At 39.8% G+C, this 15,615-nt stretch overlaps 3 protein-coding genes across 4 annotated transcripts in view; 2 read left to right on the forward strand and 1 right to left on the reverse strand.

Annotated features, from left to right (window-relative positions):
- The window catches only part of kdm6a (lysine (K)-specific demethylase 6A), a 29,841-nt gene extending 27,982 nt beyond the window's left edge, over window positions 1-1,859 (reverse strand). Inside the window, exon 1 of one of the 2 annotated variants that reach the window (XM_026376083.1) lies at window positions 90-1,859. In XM_026376083.1, the coding sequence (XP_026231868.1) occupies window positions 90-259 (170 nt within the window). In that variant the 5' untranslated portion in view covers window positions 260-1,859. The remainder of the gene's footprint in view (window positions 1-89) is intronic. The other variant, XM_026376082.1, reaches the window with a different exon arrangement.
- Window positions 1,860-2,376: 517 nt separating this feature from the next.
- LOC113173850 (FUN14 domain-containing protein 1-like) lies at window positions 2,377-5,222 on the forward strand. Its single transcript, XM_026377442.2, has 5 exons — window positions 2,377-2,495; window positions 2,978-3,131; window positions 3,779-3,854; window positions 3,964-4,092; window positions 4,434-5,222. Exons 1-5 carry the CDS (start codon window positions 2,426-2,428, stop codon window positions 4,509-4,511), a joined length of 507 nt encoding a protein of 168 aa, XP_026233227.1. The 5' UTR covers window positions 2,377-2,425; the 3' UTR covers window positions 4,512-5,222.
- Window positions 5,223-5,460: 238 nt separating this feature from the next.
- On the forward strand, window positions 5,461-14,874 carry efhc2 (EF-hand domain (C-terminal) containing 2). The gene is given in 16 exon segments (XM_026375830.1): window positions 5,461-5,624; window positions 6,142-6,330; window positions 6,617-6,682; window positions 6,684-6,768; window positions 6,903-7,126; window positions 7,905-8,156; window positions 8,976-9,083; window positions 9,342-9,480; window positions 10,315-10,480; window positions 10,586-10,728; window positions 11,257-11,453; window positions 11,653-11,786; window positions 12,013-12,207; window positions 13,074-13,166; window positions 13,434-13,533; window positions 14,673-14,874. Coding segments are annotated over 16 exon segments (2,256 nt in total). The 5' UTR covers window positions 5,461-5,582; the 3' UTR covers window positions 14,796-14,874.
- Window positions 14,875-15,615: the final 741 nt, after the last annotated feature.

Consider the following 15,615-nt stretch of genomic DNA (forward strand, 5'->3'; position numbering starts at 1 on the left):
TTCATATTTGTTGTTTCAAACTGCACGAAGAAACACATACACTGCAGAAAAGGAGCAGGGGATGTGGTGCACACGACGGATAAGCTAACCTGTCAATTCCGGCCAGGCTCTCTTTCTCTTGCGCTGTTAGCTTCGGAAAGTCCTCTTCGATTTCAGTCGCTTTTCCCGACGCCATTTTCTCCTCGTCATTACCAGCAACGCCGAGACTCCGGGCAGCAGCAGAGGCAGCGGCGGTGAGCGACACTCCGCACGACTTCATGGATGAAGAATTGGGGAGATCAGCTGGACCGAGCAACTCCGGCGAAATGCAATAACAATGAGAGTGTTGCACACCTTGTATCCAGGACTAAAACGGGGCGTAGCGTAATTCTTGCCAAATCCTCAAGGAAATGATCCCTTCAAGTTACCTTCCACACTCCTCATTGTGCATCAAAACACAGCGTGTATTCCAGTGGCAGTTTGTGCATGAAGTTGATGTAATGTTGGGATTTAGGAGTGAGTGTTATTTGATAATATCGCAAACTTCCCCAACCATCGGCTCAAAGTTGTTGTAATTGTGTCACATAGGCAAACGCACGCCGCCACCGTCGGCACGCCCTCCGCTCCGGCGGACCAATCAGCGGCGGGCGTCGGCAGCCACGTGACCGTCTCCAGTCGATGTATGGGGAGCACGCGAACGAGCACGCGTACGTACACACGAAATAGGCTGCGAAGACCCGCCCCAAGCCCCGTGATTGGCTCCTTTGCGTTATATTGTGATTACGTAACTGTATTCAAGCCGCCTCATTGGTCAAAACAGCTGTCATTTGTCCAGAGGGGAACGCTGTGGATGATGTTTGTTGCTGGATGGATAGATGGATATTATCACTTCAGTAAACAGTGGAGAGTTTCAGAGTTACACACAGGTTAAAGAAGAGCAAGCAGTATTTAAAAAGTGCACAGTCAGCTATTTAAATGACATAGCAATAAACTACCCTACTTTAATATCTATTGAAGGGGGGACAATGTAATTTCACAGTCACTGTGAAACACTCACTCATTTATTGCCAGCTCACCAGCTTGTTTTCTTTTACCACTTTGACCCTCATAGACAATTCTCTTCACTGTGTGTTCTTATGCACATTATACAGTAGGTCTGCTGCTTCCTTCTGCTAATCTATGAAATTTCATTATGTGAAATATACTAAGGTAACTCAGTTTCATTTGGCGATGTGTTCCACAGACTAAGAAAAGCCTGCAATGATGCAAAAGTGTGTGGACTTTTCTGATAGGAATAAATCTTAGTGGCGACTGATTGGCTGTAAATCTGCCAACACTCTGTCCATGACTGTTTTGCTTAGTTGTCAGCAACAATAGAAATCACATAACCAAACAACAAAATTGCTCCAGACCCCCACAGGACATGGGAAGAAAATAGAATGGTCCTACAAAATGCATATGTAAGATACTACACTCTGTCAAGAAAAAGTCTCCACAGACCAAATAACTCTTTAACGCTTGCAATCCCCCTACATACCTGATTTTAGGCATTTCTGAAAGTTAGTTTTGACAAAAAGACCCAGCCTGACTAGAATTCATGCCGCTGTTTTAAGTTTATCCTTTTGCTTTGGTAATTGTGCTTTAACCATTTTCAAAGCATTTTTGTAAAACGTGAGTCTATACTGCAAGTGACCCATCACTTCATAGCCTTTATAAATATGCTTACACCATGTACACTGTTTTTTCTTTGTTAAGTTTCCTACAAATTACATATGTAAAATAAAGTAGGTTGTTTTTCCATGTAGGCTGTGCTGTTCATGGATTTGTCTAAATGCATATAAACTGTCTAACATGCTGGCGACTGGACATTTCAGTGAACTCTCATTCAGTAGATATTAGAGTCTGCATTGTAGTTTATTGCTTTGTTATTAAAGTCGTTATATGTGCTGTTTCTTAGTTAGTCAAGGGTATGAGGAACTATTAGAGCCAATCTCTTGTGTGACGTCGTGTCTTGATTATGAGCTTAATAACTTCTTAACTTAATAAGGATCTTAAAAACCTCAGCAGTATAGATAGTAGGGAGGTGAAGACACAGGTTAGCTGATGCCTTGATCTTTCACCTTTATTCTTATACATAATAATATATGATAGTATAATAGGATGTACAAACAAACCATTCCCATTTAAAGACTCTGAATAGGGTTTATTTAACTGAAATAAATGTGTTTGTCAGTTATCAGTTATCAGTTCCTACACCGTTTACAATAAAGATCATGAAAAAAAGCACGTTTCTGTTTGAGCTTTCTTTTTTTGCTCATGTTGTTCTTCGTACTGTTTAAACAAACAGCTGATTCTATTCCAGCTCTGACTAAATCATAGTAAATACATGAATCATAACATAATTCTTTCACTTTCATCTGTCTCTTTCACTTTGACCGTCATAATTATGCACATGACGCCGGACGTGCGGGCGGTTGAGGACAGAGCAGACTCCAAAATGGCGAACCGTGACAAGGGTAAGCAGGCCTATAACCTAATTACATCTTCATCTTAACAGGCACACCGGGAATTCTCTAAACATGGCTAAGAAACAGGTCGGACTGCCTAGTTTATATCTAGAATCTCTTTAGACGTAGTTAGCATCCAACGCTGTAGCTAACTTTTCTAACGTCACTTAACGTTGATGTTAGCTTAACTTCACAAGCTAACTTCACACATGCTAACTTTAACTACAAACAACTTTGCCATTAGCTGCTAATCACAAGAGTAGACCAAGTGATTTATCGTTAGATAACTCTGTCATGTTGAGACATGTGTAATGTGGATTAACGGATACACTTTATTGCCAACTCATGCCAAACGTAGCCTCAACTTTGTTGGAACAATTGCATTAACTATTTAAAGGTTAGCCTGATATGTTAGCATTGCTATAATAGACAGTCGCATCTGTAGGAGACGTTCCGTCTTGTTGATTGTGTGTTTTTCTATGAATGCACAGAACTGGAAGAGGAGATTTACGACAAGGTCGTGGACCTGACAGAATATGCCAAACGTCAGCGATGGTGGAACCGCCTTTTCGGAAAAAACTCCGGCCCCATAGCTGCGAAATACTCCGTAGCTACACAGATAGCCATAGGGGGAGTGAGCGGATGGTAACTATTATTCTTTGAAATGAATTCTGCTTCCTCCAAGTGCTCATCCTTATATCCCCCTACGTATTTCTTTAGATAAATATCGCATTTCAACGTTTATAACAAAAACTAAACTAGAGTGTCTTAAAACTAGTCTAGTGCAATAATAAGTAGTTGTTACATCACACCTGAGCCCTGTGGCTTTGGATTACACTAAGATCTAACTACATGTCTGATATGTCTCATTTATTTTCCCACTGCCTACTGATTTGAGCATTTTCACCATCATAATTTACGCTGTAATTTTATGCGCATTGCACTGCATACGACTTGTGTTCACTGTATATATATTTTGTATTTTTTAGGTTTGTAGCTGTAGCATCGCACTACACTGAATCTTGTCATTGTGCTTCTCTACTGCCCAGTGTTTCCTATCCTCTAAAGGGAGATTTCTGTCAGGAAGATGTTGCTGTTGCTTTAATTAAACTTGGATCTCTATTTGCCATCAGTAAAAGAAACAAATCCCATCCTCTTTCCTCTTATTTTGTATAGTTGAGTTATGGCACCGGACACTATCTTAACTTGCCCATTGGCCTATTCACTGTCATGCAGTTGTTACAGTGGTAATGTTTTTTTAACTTTCACACTCTGTCTTCTGTATATTTTAGGTGTGCAGGATATCTCTTCCAGAAGGTTGGTAAAGTTGCTGCTACAGCAGTAGGAGGAGGTCTTCTGCTATTGCAGGTATTCTTGCATTGCTGGGCATAAACACTGGAGGGTCAGGCCTTTCAGCAAAAAAACTCTGTTGAATCTGACATCTGTATATTTTCTGTTTGCCTGATGCTTTCTCCAGATTGCTAACAATAGTGGCTATATCCAAGTGGACTGGAAGAGAGTAGAGAAGGATGTCAACAAAGCGAAGAAGCAGTTAAAGAAAAGCACTGATCAAGCAGGTCCAGAATTAAACACACTTTTTGAGAAGGTATGATTTGTGTGTTGTTTTGTTTTGACTGTCATTAAAAGGGAAAAAATCAGAACTTTTTCATCTGCATAATTAGAATATAATAATATATAATTGAAAACGAGACAGTTGGTTTACTTGTGGTTAGAATGCTCACCATACAACTAATTTCTGTATCAACATTGCACTATTGAAAAGGCAAAATGCTAAAAATCTTAAAAAGCTTCTTTCATTTTAGGACTGCTAATTAATTTGAAAATATCTCTTTTATCTAAATTCGTTATATATTTAAAAAAAAACAAAGTGTCTGAAATTTATTGTAATTACTTTATAGACTGAAATGTGTTTTGTGCTCTTTTCAGTCCACAGAGTTTGTGAAGAAAAACATTGTCGTCACAGGTGGTTTCATTGGAGGATTCCTGCTTGGTCTGGCATCTTAGGTTCTGCCAAATGAAGAGTCTGTATTTCTGATGTCAAACAACGATAGAAGAAATAAACTAAAACAAATCATTGCTGGGTGGTTTATAAGTGGTTGGACAGAGCGCAGACCACTTAACACTAGCTTGAATCTTCGTGTTTGAACATAAGCTGCACATACTTTTGTCTATTTCAATACTGTACCTCTTTGTGATGAGCACTGTTGATATGGATGTGGGATTTCTTGTTTTGGACTGCAGGGCCCTCTTAAAATACTCCACTTCCTGGGCTAAATAAGGTCACATATCATGTTAAATTATTTAAACAGACATAACGATCATTTGAAGCCATGTTTTATTTTTATTGTTTTGTACCAAACTGACGTTGTGCCAGAAAGAAAGATTGTGTTCTGTTGTTATAATTAAATTCTCATGGCAGGCGGTGCCCGTAGCATTCTATTAATGCCAGTGTTATATGTATGTTGCGGTGTCAGACTTCGTAATCTGTCATCTTAAGGTTTTCAAGATGAATAGAATTGCTAAGTGCTGATAGACATGGGATTGTAATGCCTTTTTAGATGTGCTATGTTTGGTTAGGTTCCCCGGCATATCTTTTATATATTTTGTTTAGCACTAATTGGATGCTTTAGGTACTGAAGGCTGTGGTTTGTATACTATAAGTTTGATGACATGAAGACATAAAAATAAATTAAAACTAAAATTTATGTGCAGTGGTTCAAGTGCGTCTTTATGTATTTGACTTTCTTTTGCATTTATGTGACATTAGTTTTTCTGCACAGCAGGCGCATCTGTAAATGACAGGAGGTGTAAAATTATAAAAACGGTAACTACTTGTAATAAAATACAAAATCAAAATGTGACGTTTTAAGGCGTATCAAACATTTTTTAATTCACATTTTGAAGTTTTTTATTTTTATGTCACATTTGTACAGATGTGCTAATTTATTGGTTGCCAGGCGACGCCCCCAAACAAGCGCTTCCATGGTAACCGATAACAGACGGCTAACTAGTCACAGCAGCTTCATGAGTCTCATCACGGGAATAATCGACCTGTTATAGTTAAATATTACCGTCATGGCTTTACCATTTCTTCCCGGGAATTCTTCTAATAAATACGTAAGATTTCTACAGGTTGTTTTTATATTTTACGTAGCGCTGAATGTCTTAACTTTAACTTTAATCTAGAAAAGGCCAGCTAGCTTAGTGAAGCTACTGTTCAGTAATAACTACATTAAGATTAGCAGGTTAGCTTCTAAGCTACATGTATGTGAATTTAGAAAATTACCGAGCTGTCGGAATTTACACGGATGACGACAGATACAAGTTAAAATTACTGACAAAGATAATGATAAACTATATGTTGTGGTGAAGCGACAGGTGCAGTAAAGTTCACAGCTACAAGTGTAAAACAAGCCGATTTCAAGTGGTTTCCAAGCTCTTATCTATACTGTGTATAAGTTAATCTTACCTACACATACTCAGATATTTACTCAGGTATACAAATATGATGATAATATATATATATATATAGAACTTAATTATAAATAAAGTTAGTGAATGCAATTGTTGTGTATGAAGGATACGTGATGTTACAGCAGGTTTTAGAGATGCTTTCTTCATCTTGTTACTGCAGCTGGGAAAAGAGAGATTCCACAAATCCCAACACTTTGACTATTCCAATGGAGTTCCCATGCTGGTGGGATCAGAGAAGCCAGGGATCGGTGGAGAGCTTTTAGTTGGCCAGAAAATTAAACCAAAGTACACAGTCTACCCCAAAGGACAAGGCAGGGGTTTACCGTCATGGGTAGCCTTTGACAAGCAGGTGACTGTCTTCACCTCACCAGTTTCACACACAATTTTCTGTCCATATTTATTGTTCTGAATATATACATGCATAGACATTACATTTAGTGTATCCAATGTACTGTATTGTCTATTATGTTACTTAGTACACTTTGATCAGTTGTTCTAGTGATTTGTTTTAGTATTTAAACATTTGCATACCATGGTTACATCATCACAAGACACATGCAGCTAAATTCATGCCATGTAACTAAAAGCCTTCATTTAAAAAATGTTATTGACAAAACGCCACTTTGTCCCTCCAGGCTCTGTGTTTTGAAGCATACTTTCAGGAAGCTGTGCCTGAGGCACGAGATGAGACGTACAGAATTACGAAAGTGTAAGATCTACTTCTACCTGGAAGATGATACCATACAGGTGGTGGAGCCAGAGTACAAGAACAGCGGCATCCCTCAAGGTAAGAACAGATGATTTCTCTGTTTGTGATATCACAGGATTATTATTTTTACTTGTGAGGTTTATTGAAAATATTTTTCGACATTCAGGATTCAAACTAGACTTCTTACTATGTTGTTGCTGTTCTTTGTGCAGGAACATTTATTCATCGCCATCGCATCCCACTGCCTCCCCCTAATGATGACAGGTTCTACAACATTTTTCATTTCAACCTCAACCAACAGATGGTGCTGTACTCCCGCATGTTCACTGTGACCAACTGTGACTCTTTCACAAGGAACTTTCTCACTAAACTTGGTGTGAGACTAAATGAGCCCGTTCATATCCCTGATGACCCCTATAGCAATCTCAGAGAAGAGGTCAGACCATTTTTTGGAATAAAACTTTTCTTTAGGCATTCATACAGAAATAACTTGTTGCAGAATAAAGTATTACACATAATACAAATACACAAACACAAAGACAAATATCTCAAAAACAAGAAGAAAGGTAATTCTATTCTAAATAAGGAGACTGTGGAAAGTGTAGTTTTACTCTTCTCAGAAGAGAAGGTATAACTAAGGCATATATTCATTGTAATCCATTATATTGATTTACATTTTTAAAGAACTGATTAATAATTTAGTTGGTACATCTTGTAATGTTAAAAGTTACTTTAGAAAGGACCAAAAGTAATTTATTTTCAAAGAAACTAATTTCATCTTGAAATTGGAAGCACTAGAATCAGTTCAGATCACATTAGATTAAACCCCTACAGTACATTTCGCATACGAAAAGACTCTTTAACAGGAAAAGCTGGAAAACAGTGCCCACAATGTTTATTTGAATCACTGAATATCTGTATCTTTATCTATATCTATATCAATCTATATGAATATATATTCTATATGATTATCTTTGAATATCTATTGATGTTTAGTTGTTTTTTGTATTTCTACATTTTTATATATAGTAATTATAAAATTAGTTATAATGAGCTATACTTCTGCTTCGGATGATATGGCACTGATGCCCTGTTAAAAACACGAATATTTACTGTCGAAGAAAATAATTGCATAAAAAAAAAAAAGTAAGTTCTCAAATGCATGTGTGATGATTTGTATTGATTTCCCATGTTTCACACGGTCCCTGATCCAGGCTGAGAAAAGTATGAAACCACTGCGACCGTATGAAAGGCATGACACGCTGAAGCAGTTCTTGGAGCACGACCGCAAAGTTCTGCGCTTCTACTGCTTCTGGGACGACACAGACAGCGTGTTTGGAGACCTGCGGGAGCTCATACTACACTATTTCCTGGCTGATGACACCATAGAGATTTTGGAGGTTATCTCCCCAAACTCCGGGAGGGATACCTTGCCCAAATTTCTACAGCGCAGCAAGCTGCCTAAGGTGAGGAACCACTGGAGGATCTGTTCAAAAAAGTGTGCCAGAGTCATTCAGCTATGGGAGTGTAGAGAAGAGGAGTGATAAATATGTCTCAGGAATGCGATGAAAGAAGAGAAACACAGATCCTAAAGGGTTAACGATAGTGCTATATAATATAGAATATGGGTAGGAACATTCAGGTCTAACATCAAACAATTAGATGAATTCTCCATGCAAGTGGTAAAGTTCATTTTTTGGAGTCTATGATGCAGCAGAATGTGTTTCACAGCTTGTCTCATATAGTCGGTATTTTCACTTTTGTCCATTTACATGTTTTACATTTATACTGTAGATGGGTTTACCAAACCCAAAAGCTTGCAGCGCTTCTCTTTCTTGTTGGATGACCTCTTTTCATCCCTCTCCCGCCATTCCTCCCCTCACGAGAACTCATTCAGTCTGACAGGATTGCTGTAGCATCCAGTCTCCCTCAAGCATTTTGGCTTTCCTCTCCAGTTACTGACTGAGGTCTAATTCATCTTGAAAGACAGCCAGGCCTCAATCATGGTTCTGTGTGTGTGTTTGTGTGTGTGTTTTTAGTTCAGTAATTCGGTTGTTCCGATGCCTTTATTAAATGTCAGTCCTTAAGGTCGACCAGAATCCACCATCCAATGGGAAATCACCACACCCTCAATTTCAGATCACTTCTCTACTCTGCTTCTTTTTTCTGTTCTTGTTCTCTCCATCCATTTTTGGTCTAGCCACCTCTCTCTTAAGGTGTGTTCACGCCTGCATGCAAAATGTGCACATGTGTAAATATCTTGTATCATTTATGTTTTTCTGCAGCATGCTTCAATCCGCATCAAGCAGCCTGGGGAGATCACAGACCGCACAGTGCTCAATGTGTTTGCCTCTCCAACTAAAGGAAAACGCTACATACTGGACAGCCTCAAAGTATGTTATGTCTCAGCCATGCTCACACCAAAAACACACGTAACAACAAATAATATAAATAAATGTAAAATTATTTGTGAGATGAATTAATTAATTAACAAAAGGAGGAAATTTGTGGCAGGAAGGTGTCAATTCCAGCAACCAATTTACTGAAACCTGGAGGAGTAGAGTGGATCATGTAGTATTGGAATGAGCAAAAAGTGTCAGTCTCAGACCTCTTTTTCCCTCATTCCCTCATGTCTCTCTTTTCTCTTGCAGACTGGAGCTGTCCATGAGGATTTTTATAAAGACTATGATCTGACTGTAGGTGGGGAGGTGAATGTGTGGGGTAGGAGAGTTATCATCACTGACTGCGATGACTTCACCAAAGAGTACTATCGCTCCAAATACGGCATTGGTAACACCACTGTTTTGTTCGTGTTTTTATTATAGTATTCAACTATTTCTTTCAGAAAGTTCAACAGACAAATGTTTGACATTGTAGCCTGAATTATTCATGTAACCAGCTGAATGAAACAATATGTGTATTCACACAAACCTTTACTTTTAATGGAACCTTGACATGTTGCCTAGTCACAGATGAATATGGGTTTCGTTCTGCAGCCATCTGTTGCTTCCTGCATGCCTGCATTGCATTCTTCAAACACTTGGTGGCAGTAAGAGCAAGCACGAGCAGAGTTTGACCTGCAAATTCCCACAGATTCTTGAGGTCAAAGTTACAGGATATCTTTGTTCAGACAATGAGGTGTTGTTACTACCACAGAAATGTTCTGAGAAAACTGGAGCCAGCTCTTTCTGTGTAATGTTTTTTTTTTAGTCCTTTCTTCATCTGAGGATATTAAAGGCAACAACAGGGTTCAGCGGCACTGTTAGTCTGACATAAGATACTCTGACCCTGCAGCATTGATATTCCTCCATGCCTCCTCAGTTAAAAACACTGCACACCAGCAGGAGAAACTGAAGCTTGTCCTGGATGCCTCTGCCACCCTGTGCAGGATTTGGGTCCTGCTGCATTAGTCACAGTAGTGAACCTCTCATGACAGCACACTATGATGGTGGGTCCCACCTAACTCTGAGCAGCCAGAGGTCAGCTCTGGGTTACAGTGAGAGGCGGGATGTTGTGCTGCTGTGTGGATGGATTACCTGCTGCCCTCTGATGATTTCAGCTCCCCTCTGGAGTTCCTTTCTTCTTTTAAGTGTTTTGTGTTTTCTTTCTCCTTCTTCTTCTCAGAGGACTTAGCCCCAGTTCAGTACAAAGCTCCTGAAGCTCCTAAGCCCCCGAGCCTTGTGCCCCCCTACAATGGCTTTGGATCAGAGGAGGACTCGCTAAGCTCCTGCCAGGGCTTGCTGCCCAAGCCCCCGCAGAAAGATTTCCACAAATTTATGGAAAAAGACAGGTTGGATGAGATGTAGTCACAGTCACAATCAAATTATACACTGAAATATTTTCATCCGTGTGTGTTACCGGTAGACCCCCAACTCTAGTGTATATGTCCCTCTAGATGTGGCCTAAACAGCAACATACTAAATTTCCGTGCCAAGATGGTGACTACTGACCCAGTTGACACAGAGAGGCTGTTCATCATCTCCTTTTACCTCTGCGATGATTCCATCAGTGTGTTTGAACGCCCACAGAGGAACTCAGGTAATTTGGACCAAATCTGCATCAGAACCTCTCCCATAGACATGAGATACAAATCTATGACCCTCATGGTAAGCATTAGGTTTGTCAGATTCAGTTTCCATTTCCAGGATCCTTTGAAGACAGACGAAGCAGATGATGTTTAGCTCATAGACCTACTTTTTCAGGGATGGAGACGTTCCCATCAATGTAAATCAATATATGACAGTATTTTTATAGTGGAAGATGAATAATATGTCAAGGGTCAGGGATTTTTCAGCAATGCTCTGAAATGATATCCAGCTATTTGTAATGATGTAAAACAGAGCAATATGAGTGGAATTTAAATTCAGTTCAGATTTAGATTAGGTTTAAAAGTTAAAACATATTGCCAACATGATATAAAAATTAATGCTGCCCTGAAAATGTGGATCAAGGACCAAGTTATGTTTCAACAAACCAGAAAAATAAGAAAGAGTGAACAAAACTTCAAAGGTAGAATTAAGATTATCTGACACTTTCATCCTTCCCTCTCACACTTCTCTGCACCAGGCGTGATTGGTGGTAAGTTTCTGGAGCGTGGTCGTGTGAAGAAGCCAGGCCAGGAGCTGTTTAAGAGCGAGCTGTCCGAGTACTTTACAGCTCAAGATCTGTATGTGGGAGCTACACTCTGCCTCAACAGTAAGGACTTCCAGCTTTTGGATGCCGATGAATACACCCTAAAGTACATGGAGCAACATGCTGAAGAGGTAGGGAGGGACCTGGAGGACTCATGTTTGTTTCCTCAGGATTATGCATGGTTTTGTATAAAAGATTCACTGTAACAAAGTCTGTTTCAGGTTTAGCATGGTTTACCAGTGCTGTGTGCTACTTTGAAGCAGCCATCTTTATTCTTTTGTGTCATTTAACACGTGTCACATGTGCATGTTTGTGTGTAACTGCCTAAAGTTCCCCAAATCCAACGTGGGGATCGTGCTCAGCAAACTAAGATCCATTCCAGAGGAGAAACAGAGTGAGATCAGGAAGTTTCTGCTTTTCAGTGACCCCAGCAACACTGGCTTCATCCCATATGAGTCATTCAGGTACTTCACTAACACCACCAAATAAGTATATTTCAGTCTGTCCCCCATATACTGTACATGAGTATCTATTGATGTGAGTGATCAAATTCTACACAGTTACAAGTCTCCTAAACAACATCAAGCAGTTACTGCTTGGTTCAAAGCATGTTACAAAAGGGTGTTCTTTTCTAATTGTGTTATTTTTTTGGTTTCTTCACATGTACACATCTGCCTGTATCTACCACAGGGGTCTGCTGCTGGGACTGGACTGCGGCCTGTCAGAGCATGAGGTTCTGGTCTTGGGTCGACAATTCTCAGTGAGAGAAGACCCTGAGGCGGACATGGGCCTGATGCTGGCTGTGGCCCAGGACATCCTCAGAAAGAAGCAGTTTGAGGAGCTCCCTGACCTGACCAGAGCCTTCAGCTATCGCGACCAACACAAGTAGGCGACACCCCTACCACACACACACACACACACACACACACACACACACACACAGTGTGATACATTATTTGAACACAAGAACACACACAAGCAGAGCGTCACAACAAGACATCAATCGAGCAGCCAGTGGCCCCATATCTTCAAGCAACGATTAGTTCCAGCAGCGTGAGAGTGGATCATTGGAACCAGATGGACCCTGAAACCTGTACAGCATGTAGTTGTGCAGAACAGAGAACACACACGCACTTGGTCTTCCTCATGTCCTTTCTGAATGTAGAATCACTTATGATGCATGTATGCTACATACAACCATACGTCCATATGTAGCCGTAGGGTTAGCTGAAATAAATAGTCACCAGTGCCACAAGGTCAAGCTGACTTTTCTGTTTTTATGACTGTGTTGACACTCAGTTTGCTCATCAACATCCCTGTAATTAAGATGGCATGACGAGAATGGGCCTCTGGACTGTCAGGCATTACTGTGGGAAACAAATGTGTTCTTAGAGCACAAGCATCCTCTGTCTCACACAAGCAAATTGTCTGCATACAAATTCAGTTTGGGACATTTTCTATATGTCATATACTGATGTATGATGGTAGCTGACCCTATGCTTTCAAAACATCAGCACTGACTAATGAGGAGATCCTGTTCAGTTGGCTGTTGTGAAGTTATGACAATATGTTGATTTAATTCTGGTCTCTGAAGAGCTTGTGTATTTTCCCTATGCGACTAACCCAAATAAAATAGGTACAGTATTTACCTATTGTGATATGAGGCCAAACCTTCCAGTTTTACTATGTGGGCTCCTTGGTATTTTTTCTTATGTTAGAAAGATGTGTCTCTGTTTTCTGTGTGTCTCCAGAACTGGCCGTCTCTCCACTAAAGAAGCAAGAGCCATCTGTAAGTCTTTCCAGCTTCCGCTGCCTGAGACCCTGCTCGGAGGTCTGCTCAGCAAGTAAGCCCACATTATTCGCCACACACTTCGAATTCTCTCCGCATTTTAAAAACCATGATTCATTTTCACTAATTGTAACATATAGCTCACTTCTCTGCCCAGAGATTTTTCTTGGCATTGGTGAAATATCTGTGAACCCGCATGTGATTGAATACCTTAAAAAATCAGCATTGGAAATAGTGCAAAACATTCATTTCTATAAATCAAGTGGGAGCTGTCATCAGAGAGCATGTACCTGTTTTTAATCTGTGTGTATGTCTGCTGTAGGTTTGCAGATGGAGACGAGATTGACTACCACGCTTTCCTGGCAGGAATGAACTGGGTAGAGAACCCTGCGCCCCCCGTTCTGCCTGAAGACACCTTACAGGTATAAGAGAACAATAGCAGATAAATTGATTATATCACTCAGATGAGAGTGAGTTAGAAAAGCAGAGTGATTTCACAATGTGTGCACAGATTTAAAAAACATTTCAAATCAAAATCTAGTTACATTCTACCCCTGTCTGTGATGAGTCAGTGGATAAGTGAGCCAAAAGCAGAATGAGTGGGACACAATGGTCAAATACACAAGTGTGACTTGACAGAGAGGTGGACAAAAAGGAGGAAGTAGCTCCTGTTTCCTTTGTCTGTGTATCTTTTTTATGTATTGTTGATTTTAGCACACTTTGCCACAGCCAAATCTAAGCAGAAACAAGCTAGCAGGAGAGACACAGTATACAATATACACAGTATACAATCCAAAGGAAGGCATCATGCACAGAATGAGACGGGCCTGAATATACTGTGTGTGTATGTGTGTGTGTGTATGCAGACACAGCACTTACTCAATTCTTCGTTTTCCTCTTTCACCATTTCCAGCTGCTCTTTGCTTCACAAGGTTCTAAGCAAAAGCTAATATCTCAGTCTCTGGTCAACTACTCCGACCTCCTTGAAAAGTTTCAAGGTAAAACTCAAAAAGTTCAAAATGTCTGAAAGCATCTTTTTTTTGGGCTTTTTTGATCTTTGCTGCTATTCTTTTGCTTTTTAGCATTGCCAATTTCCTTATTACTTTTACTCTGTTTGTTCTTTCTTTGGGTTCATTATATTTAACAATCTTGGAACCAGTTCAAATAGACATACTTTAGAGAAATAGCTAAATTACATCTGGCCTTTAAAAGTTATTTTGTTTTCTGTGTGTGAGGTTTTATTACTGTAATGGAGACAAAAGACTGTCCTAAGTTTTAAAACTTTAAACAAGGCAGTGAAATGTGCACAGCATATTTGATACACATTTAAAATTTAAGGTGCTTTTCAAGTTGAAAGAAGCACATAAAGACAAACAAAGGAATGATGAAGGTGGAATCGATCACAGAGAAACAATAACGATGTTAAAATATTAAAAGGAGAGCAACAACTGGTGAAACCAAAGTGGAGACTAAAGCAATCACCTCTTGGCAGAACTGAACTAGAAACTATTTTAATGCTGTTAGAGTAGTGTAGTCATTCGTGTGTTTCTGTTGTCTCCAGTTTGATGTGAATACGAGGTTTGATGCTGACGTGGCTGCAGTGAAAATCGTCAACTACTCTGCTCTTCTGGGGGATGTATTCAGCTTTCCTTCCGACAACAGTGACCCAGCAATTGCAACATAGACACAGAGAAGGAGGTGAAGCTGTTTTACCTTACAAGCACATGCACACTGTAAAGAATCTAAATTAAATAAGGTACTGCATCAGCTAACCAGTGTCTGTATTTTCATTGTGTGTCATGTAAACAACTAGCTGGAGGTACGATGTGTATTTCGTGTGTTTGAGTAAAATAATACAATTAGCTGAAAAATTGATGCTTTGAAGGGGAAAAGTTGTGAGAACACAGATGCTGTTTGACGTGTTGGTGTTTATATGTGTTGGTGTGAATCCCACTGGGACACGACACGAGGCGTTAAAGCAGAACCATATTCAGTTCTGGCCAGCCTGCACTCTCACACATTATGATTACAGGATGTTAGACTGTATCCTCGGGCACTGTGCTAAGTTGATAAGGGGGAAAATTGCCCTTGGAATGAAAGAGCTATATGTTCACTGTTTGTACACTGTTTGCTTGCCAAAGCCATAGATATACAGTACATGGGTTGTAAATAATCCAAAAGGAAAGGATATCCAAAAGGATATTGACACCACCAAGACCTCATATTTATTTTTATGTAACCACTATAAAGTTTAATTTATTTTAAGTGCATTTTGTCTTTTATCACCACTCCTCCATACATGATTGAAAATCTGTGGTTTACTATTTAGTTACATTAAAAGGAGAATATTATGCTAAGAGAGTGAGCTCTTCAGAGGCCTGATTTACAAGGAACTGTCCCCTCATTGTGTATTTGGCTGTCTGCAAGGCAGTGTCAGACTATAAAAAGGTACAGGTTGTTCAGGTTGAGGCGCCACTGTAACCAGAGCCTGCGTTGCAAATTCT

This window comes from Anabas testudineus, chromosome 21, assembly GCF_900324465.2.
Source record: "Anabas testudineus chromosome 21, fAnaTes1.2, whole genome shotgun sequence".
In the NCBI taxonomy this organism is placed as follows: domain Eukaryota; kingdom Metazoa; phylum Chordata; class Actinopteri; order Anabantiformes; family Anabantidae; genus Anabas; species Anabas testudineus.